The sequence below is a fragment of the Physcomitrium patens genome, chromosome 8, assembly GCF_059467195.1.
Source record: "Physcomitrium patens ecotype Gransden chromosome 8, ASM5946719v1, whole genome shotgun sequence".
In the NCBI taxonomy this organism is placed as follows: domain Eukaryota; kingdom Viridiplantae; phylum Streptophyta; class Bryopsida; order Funariales; family Funariaceae; genus Physcomitrium; species Physcomitrium patens.
The window spans coordinates 3,169,722-3,180,319 of record NC_143417.1 but is presented as its reverse complement, the minus strand read 5'-3'; the positions used below and the strand labels follow the sequence as shown (position 1 = coordinate 3,180,319).

The 10,598-nt window shown below is 43.7% G+C and overlaps 1 protein-coding gene across 3 annotated transcripts; it reads right to left on the bottom strand.

Moving 5' to 3' along the window:
- Positions 1 to 442: 442 nt before the first annotated feature.
- On the bottom strand, positions 443 to 10,118 carry LOC112285693 (uncharacterized). Of its 3 annotated transcripts, none has more exons than XM_024526692.3 (13): positions 9,669 to 10,118; positions 8,502 to 8,757; positions 7,746 to 7,886; positions 7,098 to 7,561; positions 6,065 to 6,746; positions 5,173 to 5,938; positions 4,623 to 4,900; positions 3,670 to 4,438; positions 2,955 to 3,549; positions 1,380 to 2,787; positions 1,119 to 1,176; positions 834 to 958; positions 443 to 728 (listed from the first exon to the last, which is right to left on the bottom strand). In XM_024526692.3, the coding sequence occupies exons 1-10, from the start codon at positions 9,992 to 9,994 to the stop codon at positions 1,491 to 1,493; spliced, it is 5,574 nt and encodes a 1,857-aa protein (XP_024382460.1). In that variant the 5' UTR covers positions 9,995 to 10,118; the 3' UTR covers positions 443 to 728; positions 834 to 958; positions 1,119 to 1,176; positions 1,380 to 1,490. The 3 variants fall into 3 exon arrangements, with proteins under 3 accessions (XP_024382460.1, XP_024382461.1, XP_024382459.1); XM_024526693.3 differs by having other exon boundaries at positions 886 to 958; XM_024526691.3 differs by having other exon boundaries at positions 443 to 958.
- Positions 10,119 to 10,598: the final 480 nt, after the last annotated feature.

Here is a 10,598-nt window from a genome sequence, read left to right as displayed (position 1 = left end):
ACCTAAAGATTCATATCTTTATTAAAAAGAAATGGATATAATATCATTATTATTAAAAAGAAATGGATATAATATCATTATTATTAAAAAGAAATGGATATAATATCATTATTCTAGAATCAAGATGAATTGTCTCAAGATTAAAGAATTGCATTAAGAGGAGAAATAGTGCTTTTACATTAACTGAAATCAAGTAAAACAACAAGATAAATTACTCGATCCCTTCTTGATTGAAATTAGACCATCAATCCTCCACCCAACTTCATAAATGACTAAACCATCATTCCAATAATGCTTGCAAAAAAAACCATCTAATAAAGTAAAACAAGCTATAACTGCAATTCTCTTAAATAGTTATATCTCATACCCAATAATAACATTAACAATATAGGCTTATTCAATTCAACTCTTGCAAGAATAAATTTGTAAAGCTATCTTCGAATGTTATAGAAGTTCCTTGTGTAGGCGTGTTCTGAACAAATTGAGGTAGAATCATATTTACAAGTTCAACGTTGGTGGCCTAGTTGTCTCATGATGATCTCAAATCTACTCTATAATAAAGTTCATGATTCGATACAGACCATATAGCATGCTAGCTAACAACCCAAAAAAATCCACCTCTACTTCAAATCATATTTTGGAAGCCAAGCCCAGCAGAGTAAGCTTTGAATAGAACATCGGTGCATATTACATATCACCCTATCTTTCGCTGCGAAACATTTCGAAGCCTTCAAAAGCAACACAACGGAGGTTAATACCTCAAAGCTTTGACCATACATAACAGAATTAAGAAGGAAATGACCTGGTATATGTTGCGAAAGTTCAGCAAGTACATCATAGCACCCAGGCTGCAGGACCTCAACGCTTCGGAGAAAAATGCTTTACCCTGGCACTGAGCCCATCTGGAACCAGGATAAATGCGGTGTAGCCATAAAGCACTCAAATTAGAAACATTACTCTGGGTGCACACCACTAGAATTTGTTAGTACATGGTGTTTCGAAATTTGATAGTATCTTGTATCGCGTTACTCGATGCCCAATTAGTCGTACCGGAAAACTAAGAAATAACACCTGCTAGAGAAAATATAACCAAATAGAACACAACTAGTTCTGCATACCTGCAGTCATTACTGGTCACGGTTTGTAGCAGCGAAAAGCGAAAGAATCCGCAATGATCTGCAAAGGTAACCGTTTCAGCTGTTAGACAAATTACCGACAAGTTCTCCAGAAAGTGGCTAAGTCAAATTCCACTTTGACTACCAGATTGAAAACTAGCAGCATATCTTCCTAATGGAGCAGTAAAAGAAAAATACATTATGCACTCATTTTACATGCCAACCTTGGAGAAGACCATTAGTCCTTCGTTTCCTAAATCATACCTTTAGAATGTGACTTGGCGTCAGAAGTAGGTGCCCAAGATGTTTTCTCCTTCATTTCCTACCTGAATATATTGGCCACCAAACTAACAAAAGCATTCTTATTGAGGAGATTCAACGACCGAATGTGAACTTCAGATTTGCTTCTTTGCTGATTGCCAGATCATCCACCAACTTTTTTACGGCCCTACTAACAGGGCGTAGGCATGTATAACTTTTCTTGCTATTCGACTGTTTCATCGGGGATATCAGCCCAAATGAAGAGGATGTAGGTGATGCATCAGGTGCACTGACACCTAACCTCTTAGCTGGTGGAGCTTGAAGGTCAGAAAAGGACATTCTTGACTTCTTTCTCTTTTTGGACTTTCTCGAAGAGGTCTGACTAATTGGGGTCACCTGCTCATTTGACGCAATTGGAGATTCGGTAGGAGGAAGTTGCATTGAACTTCCACCCATCATTAAAGCACCAACCTCGCCATCTTCATCACTTCCGCAGCGGCACGTTAATCCTGCCCATTGCAAAATAACCTGATGCGTGATAGTAGTTTTCTCAGACTTACTTAGAACGTTCTGCGCTGCGGCTAAAGCAGAGGATGCACACCCAGTGATAAGGTCATGCAAAACTTCCACTGAGAGGTTTGAAGAGTCTATTTCGCATGAAAGGTTTAGAAATTCCCCAACTACGCATTCTAGTTGATGAAGACAGTCCGGTTTAAATCGCACAGAATGACGCAAGCCTTTCGTTCTTGGAGTAGGTGTTGAGGTTGAGCCCTCATGAGGGAAGGGAGCATGATCTTGAGTGCGTTGCTGCAAGCAGGTTTCTGAAGTAGTTGTGTCTTTAAAAGAAGAAAGAAGTTTAATTTTTCCACCAGGCGAATCCCTTTCAACCGTGGTTTCTACGTGCGACTTATGATGAGACCTGGCTCCGTATCTTCCAGGTGAAAGATGTTTGCTCTTTATCTCTGTCGGTACAGTAGCAGCATCCAACTGACTGTGTTCACTAGGAAAACATCCATATGCTCCTCTTGCAATACCATTAGCCAGAGGCTGGATTTCACGACCATTTGGAGTCGTTGGCAGCTTTTCTCCGTCATTGGATTTCTGGGCGGTCCCAATCAAGTCAGATGCTTCTACCCTTTGAACATCTCCATTACCATTTGAGTTACAATTGATCTTGGATTCTTGCCGAGTTATAAAACCGTTTTCTACTTGTATACTACCACGTTCGCCTCCCTCTTTTAGTGCCACGTCAGCAGACGCAGTGTGAAGCTCTTCGTTTGCAGCGCCAGCGTCAGTGGCCTCAACTCCTTCTCGTGCTTCAGAAGGCTCCTGTTGCTGCTCTTCAACATATGGAACTTCGAGAATATTCTGTGCTATGGGCACATTGTGCATATTAGCAGCAATCTCCAACCTGCACGAGGACTACTAATCTTAGCCGTCATCTGATTGATATCTCAACAGAGCCCAAGAAAAAGAAAAAGAAAAAAATCCTCGAATAATTAATTGTTACGAAACGACGATATCGAAACGAAAGCACACTAAGGTGCTTATGACGGTTGAAGTAAGTGGATAACTTACTTGCGCACTTCCAGCACCCAAGAGGCCATCAGATCCACTAGAGTGGCTGCTTGCGTTGTTAGATGAAAATATTGCAGGCTACCTTTTCCACTATCTATCTTGTGATGCACCCTTTCATACAAAGTTTCTATCACCCGCCGCAACTCGTACTCCACCTCGCGACCAGTTCTATAAATCCCCCTACATGCCTTGAAACCCACAGCTGTAAGCCCCCGGACATACTCCGGTTCGTACGCCTCGTCTTTTCGCCGCCCACCACATGTTTCAAATTCAAGAGTTTCCCAATTAAAAGTTTCACCATCTTTACCTTCATTTATGTCAACGACAGGTACTCTCTTCAGCATTGTTGTGGCACTACGTAGCCCTGCTAATTGTGGATCACGAAGTAAGCGGTAGCCACAAAAGGCAATTGCACTTTGAAGGGCTTTCCGTTGAGATGTCCATGTTGCTGAAGACTCTTCAGCGGCCTTCATAGAATCCCCTACCTTAGCAGTACCTAGAGACTCGGAAGTAGGCTGCCCCTCGCGCTGTTCCTTATCCCATCCCACCGGATGAATTCGAGTGTCGTTCATACGATCTGTAGATGTACACAGATCTGCACATGCGCACGAAAAATTGAAATTTCTAGCACTGATAAAAAAGACAACCTTACTCCTGCTTGTGATACATACTTTAGGTCAGTGATATGAATTCAGATAGAAAAGATGAACTTTACCTTGCAAATGAAGTGTTTTCCTCATAGTGCCATGTTCATTAACATCGACTTCATTGAAATTCAAAGATCGCCCTCCTGATATAACAAATTCTGCATCTTTACAGTGCGCAGATCTTTGATGGTCTTCTAGTATACCAAGGGAGCTGCGTTCATTACATCCAATCGTACAAGAGGCACCAACAGCATTCTTGTCTACTGCTGCTAATTTCCCCCCGACATCAATATTGCACTCTTTATTGGCCTCCTCGACAAGACCAAATTCCAGATTTTTAAACTCTAATCCCAAATCGAGACCTAAACCCCTACCCACATCCATGCCAAATACCTTGGCTAAGTCATTCGCATAAGGAGATCCGCCTAATATTCTTGCCCAGTCTTGCCCTATGTTCCTCAAATCTCTTCCTAGATCTTCTCGCACACGTGTCCGTATTTGAGAGACCTTGTTGGCAATAGCTTGCTGCAGCGATGTTGGCAATCTCACCCCCACAGCGTTAGTAAATTTAGGCTTCTCGGCAGAACACCCTGCAATATATTCTTCTCTCAGCCTGGCCATTCTACTACCAAATCCAGAGGCCAGCACACTAGCAATATCTTGAGATGCCTTTTCCAGCACGCTCTTTAGCTCGTAATTTGAGGAGAATTCCACAAGCACGCATGGGGACACTTTAGCCGCACAAACCGAGGAGATGCTTGATGTCCTTTCAAACTGAGGAGAAAAATAGTTAACTACTTCAAGAGGGAGGGATTCGACACCAGACTCGCAAGTTGCCTGATTCATAAAAGAAACATATTAGCGAAACAAAACTGAACTTGAAACTTTCAATGGATAGGATGAAAAGGAATAACACTCAGTCGAAGAAAGGACAATAGATCTCAAGGGAAATCAGATTCTAATTATTCTGACCAAATTATCAAGAACATATTATAATACAGCCCTTTTAGTGAGAACCCACCAAAAGCATAAGCTGAGTATCAGGAGGCATGGTCTGCAGTTGCTGCTTCATCACTTTCCAAGCCACAGATATGTCTCGGGGTGCTTCATCCCCGTTCTTACTATTGACACGAAATCTTTCATGAAGACTATCTTCTGCCCTAGCATTTGAGATCCCAAAGCCCTCTGGATGCTTCACGATGCCACTCATGTCGTTTTTACCATTTTTGTCTTTGCTTACAACCCAATCTTCGATCTTGGGCATGTAAAGCACACAAGGGGCACTGCGCCTAGCTTCCCCTGCCAAAGCACAAAGAATTTACAAGATGAGTTAAAAACTTCGCACTTGTGACCACCTTGTAGAGCAACTTAAGTGTAGAGAAAATTATATTACAAATTCGTGAATAGAAATTTCTTCAGAGCTTTGTAAAAAATACTCGTATGCTGTGCCAGCGTACTGCATTTAACAAATGACTTTTGACAAACTTTCGAGCATCTTCCCATTGTGGAGCCAAAATTTAGGAGGAAGACAAATTGGTGAAAAGATAAGAAGAATTTTCCACGCGACTGACCTATAATGTAGATTAGACCCTGTTCCATATCTCCACCCCCTTCCATCAGCATTGCTGGAAGACTGAGAGTTCTTGTTTGAGCCAGCCCTTCAAAGCCACTAATAACAGCCCCAGCAACAAGTTTTTGACCCTGCTTGGCACCTCCGAGCAATAATACGCGGAATTTACAACCTGGCCATTTTTGTTGAGCAGCAGTATCCATTTCATCCAAGTCATTGTCATTCGATATCCGTCGAGAACTGCTTAGACCCTCATAATTACTAGGTCCTCTTGAATTCTTGGAGGTAACCCAACCTTCATCAGCAGCTATGCCAGCGTTTTCGAAACGAACAGTTGAAGCAGGTTGGGAATAGTGGGGAGCTCCATAGGCGTCGAACATAATACCAGTGTCTAGAAACGCATACTCCAAAGCCTTGCCTAATCCAGAAGTAGTATCTTTGAAGCAATCGACTACCATAGTTTGCCACTTTTCAGGAAGGATGACTCCCTTGTTAGAGAAGTAACTGCACTCAGTATTTTGTAAGTTACTTTCAGCTGTCAAAGCAAGCTCTGTCAAATAGAATGCCTTTGCTAGTAACGGCGGGAGCGATACTCGGGCGTCAAGACCAAGTTTAACAACTAGTTCAACCAAAATTGGAAGTAGTGCAGGTGCCAAGTGCCTGGGGAGAGGAGTAGCAGGAACATGAGTCAAAGAACTTGAAGCTAGCCTTCGAGAGCAAGGTAAAGGGGCTCGTGCTACCGCTTTAGCCCAGTCCTTAGCTTTCACCTGCACAATCGAACTTATCCCGTCAGTGACCACCTATTGCATACCAATAAAATTAGCAGTACACCTACTATGAAAGCAAAAACATACATGCATCATCCCAGTTTGATTGCGTTGAACTACCAATACCTGAATGGAGGGGAGAGAGGGCAATCTGATCTCCAAAGACTCTTTCAATGCAGCAGAATCCAGAATGTATTTGAGAGGAACCACTCTTCGAAGAGCAGTCATAGCTGCCTCCACACAAAGTGCTTGCAAATCAGCGCCAGCAAAACCAGGTGTGGCCTTGGCAACAGCAGCGAGGATTTCTGATGAGGGCGCTGGATTCCAAGTACGAGTGTGAAGCCGAAGAATAGAAGCCCTGTCCTCAGTCGAAGGGAGTGGAAAGTATATTTCACGGTCAAATCTTCCAGGCCGGCGCAAAGCAGGGTCAAGAGAATCTGGACGATTAGTAGCTCCTATGACAACCACTGAACCCCTAGAGCTTAGACCATCCATCAGCGCTAACAACGTCGAAACAACCGAGCTCTGCGTCTGATCCCGGTCGCCACACCTACTGGGAGCAAGTCCGTCAATTTCATCGAAGAATATAATTGCTGGTTGACATTGTTCTGCTACTTGAAAGAGGAGACGCAGTTGCCGTTCGGAATCACCAACATATTTACCCAGTATATCAGCACCTTTCCGGGCAAAATATGCAACTTGTTGACCTCCTCTGGAACACGCACCAGCGAGAGCCCTGACCACCAAAGTCTTACCAGTTCCGGGATGTCCATGTAAGAGAACACCTCGGGGCGCTGAGATTCCCAGCCTGTCAAACAATCGACAAATAGCTGGTGAGAAGCCTGCAACCACCAGAAGCCCAAGTCTTTACGAATGTAGACGTAAAAATCCCCAAAGTCTTTAGGCTACAATGGGACACAAGAATCGTCAGAAATTCCCTGAACACCGCGTTTACAGACAGAAGAATAACTCGTTTAGATACTCCAAGCACTTCAAAATCAAGAGAAAGACTTTATTAATAAATGTAAATCAATACAGAGCAGCAGCGCTAAAATCAAGACATGATATGGACATCATCGTCGCAATCGCCAAGTCCTGACCAAGCTGATTCAAATAAGAAGGAACTCCTAGAATCGCAGAGAGGCTGTCGAATAAATACCTTGTAAAAGTCTCTGGATACAGCAAGGGCAGCGTGACCATTTCCTTCAGACACTGCACCACGTCTTGTAAACCGGCAACACTATCCCATCCTTCAGGAGCAACACCCTGGTTACTACCGTGTGACCCTCCTCCCAATTTCAACGGGGCTATCTGAGCTAAATCCCTTTGCAAGCGTTTGCGTTCTCGCCTCACAAACTCTTCGTCTTCCTCGGCTTTATCCAAATATTTCTCCTCTGCCTCAATATCCTTCAGTCGTGCAGCTGCTGCAGCGGCCCGCCTCTGTGTTTTAGAGATCCTAGGAAGATTCGAATGCTCTTGTTGAGTTCCATCCTGTTGAACAGTCCCGGACTTCGAGACCCAGTATCTTTTCTTCCGCCGCCTCTTAAACAAATAAGAGTGGTCGTAACAAGCCATGAGATACTTTCGGTGGTTGAACATGCAGCCCTCAGCACGTGCACATGGCTGGAAATCAAGTTCCAATCATTTCAGATACAGTAAACTACAATGTTGAGGGTAACTGTCGACTTCAGTGAAAGTGAGGATGTCAAAACAGTAGTGAAATGAACCATATCGTGAAAACAGAGAACAATTGCGCAACAAAAAGAAATTGCCCATGAACTCTCATTATGACCCTAGTAGAACTAACCAGGTGATAGTTCTGTGGACAGCGATCCACGCGGCATCCAATGGTAGCGCCTGGGTGGTTGCACAAGCTACATCGTAGAAGGCGTCCTCGCCTAAGCGCTGCTTTCACATTTTTCAAGCGACCAAATCCTGAAAAGTACACCTGCACCATGGATCACCAAGTGACGAGCACGACAACTCGGAATAAGATAATAACCAAAAACTCACTGACATCACAACAAGTTGAACCCTTCAACAGATGACTAAGTAGTAAAGAAAATAATACTCTGTTTCCGACAATGGAACATTGCCTTACAACACGATAATGGTTTTATGTAGATGACACAACATCAGTTGCAATAGAAACACCTTTCGCTATATTTTATAGGTGTGAAGTATATGGAGGCTCACGTTAAAAAAAGCGCGCCAGGATTTGATCGGGCGGTTTAAATTGATTAACAAAAAAACTACTTCGAAATGATCATCAAAAGCATTGGCATGTCATCAAAAGTAAAAGGTTTCCCTACGTTGAAATAAAACGTGCAACTGCGCGGCAAGCAAATTCATCTCAGCTAATACACGCAATTTAAAATGATACAATGTGTGAAAGTGGGACGGTGAGAAGCGAGACACCGGCCCAATAAAATGTTTGTAATAACAGTGAATAAACCAAACAGTACAACAGTATGTACAGAATGACGACGCAGGCTTCATGAACTTCATAGTTCGATCTTTGACAATGGGAACCATACATGAGGATAAAGGTGCAGAAACCAACCTCGGGACTCCAGATGGCACAGTTCTCATGTACCCATACTCCACCCACACCGAACTGTTCACCAAGAGGACCCAAAAGGCGACCAAGCCAACCGGTTCCCGCTCCGAACCCATCAGCTTTTTTAGTGTCAAGCGTTACGTCTGCAAGGCAACTCTCATCATGCGGCTTGACACAGCCATTGGCTTGGCCATCAGCTACCTCAGACGGATTGTCGGCAGCCGGTTCTCCATCGGTAGTTCCGCCACATAAGCCACATCTGTTCATAATTTGAACAATGAGCCGTATTCTCATACTAAGATAACCAATAGTACGATTACATGGAAGAACAAACTTCTTGAACGAGGTTGACTTAACACGACTGAGAAAAATCAATGTCCGAGTCCATACAGACTATACCTTCAAAAGAGATTTCAACTTGATCGTCGACTACGAAATAGGAAATATTGACAATAAATGTGATCACGAGATAGTGCGTGTGAAACAGGTCCTAAGCAACGATTTCTGATTCGACACCAAAAATTTCTAAAGTAAACATCCAAACCTGGAAAAGTCTTCCTACTAGGCTAAAACTACAAATTAAACAATCAGTCGTGACATGCCCCCAACTCTACTACGCCAACGTGTCACCAATCCATCAAGATTCAAGAATATAACAGAACTCAGTCCGACTTTCTCGATCATTACCAAATTGGGATCCGGACCCTAAGTTACCAACTATGGTAGAAAAACATGCACAGAACCCTAACACATAACACGCAATAACATGGGTTCATAACTTAGATTTGCAAACGTTACTACGTCTAAACCTCCGGCCGATAACGTGATTAACAGTGCCAGTGAAATACTACATCCAATAGTATGAAGTGCTCGTCCACTTGTTGCACAAACGCAAGAAAAAGTATGGCATTACAGCTGACTGATACTAAGATTCAGGTCCAACACGCATCCATGCTCCTATCTTTCACCAATCAAGAATCGATCGAGAATGGTCCTGGCAAAACTCAACCTGGATCTACCGTCCGCAGCATCACTACCTTCACTAAATCCATAATCACACACCACAGAAAATTCCAGAGAATTCTAATTCCCACCTTCCCCGCACCATGACGCGACCCGAAATTTGCAACAGAAGTCAACCGAGAAGAAGAAGAGGAACAAAAAAAAAACCTGCGCATGTTCGGCACGATCTCCGTCAACGCCATCTCTTCCTCGGCGGTTTCCGCAACAATCGTCATCACCGACTCAGCCAAGACTGTCTTCTCCACCTTAGAATCGCTCATAGGATCCTCAGAATGCACGAGATGACTATCGGCAGGAGCTTCGCCATCGCCATCGCCATCGCTGACTTCAGGCATGGCTGCGCCCGCGGCCTCCAGCAATCGCTTCAACCTGTCTTCGTCTTCCACATCATGCTGAGCCTCGGTGCCTGGCTCCTCCTCCTCCTCCGGCACCAGCCCGTCGGGTCCAGAGCGCTGATGCCGCTTCCTCTTCATAGCACAATTTTTATTTTATCGCCATTGCCAACGCTTGGAAACAGCCCCGTTCAATCTAACAAATTAGGGCTCGGGGCTCGTGCCTCTCTCATTCTCTCTCTAAAGCCTTCACGTCTTTCGTCTTCCCGACTCCCTCCCTTCCCCGCTCGCTCTCTCTATACAACCCCCGCGCCAAGTTGCTCAACTCGTTCCCATGGCGCGTTCCCTTTGTTCCCCGTAGTTCCCAAGGTTTCGACTTTCAACGTCGTTACTTTGTTCCCCTGGGCGGCTCTCCATCTTTGTGATCGTTCTAAGTTCCTATTCAAAAATCGGGATACCGCGCTAAATGAGACGAAGACTGGGCTGGCCATTTGAATGTTCTTGGGACGTCGCCTAGAAGCTTCCACTCAATGAACGTACGTTCATCTATTTTTCAACGAATGTTGATGGGATTTGTTTTTTAAAACCCTTCTCCCTCCTTAGGCTTCTTGGGCCACAAAGACTTGATGCTCAACAATTGGAAAAGGAAAAATCTCAAAACGTTTTTATCATATTTTTATTTTCTTTTATTAACTCAAGTGATGTAAATAGTCAAATTTGAGATAAAAATGTGATTTGTCATATG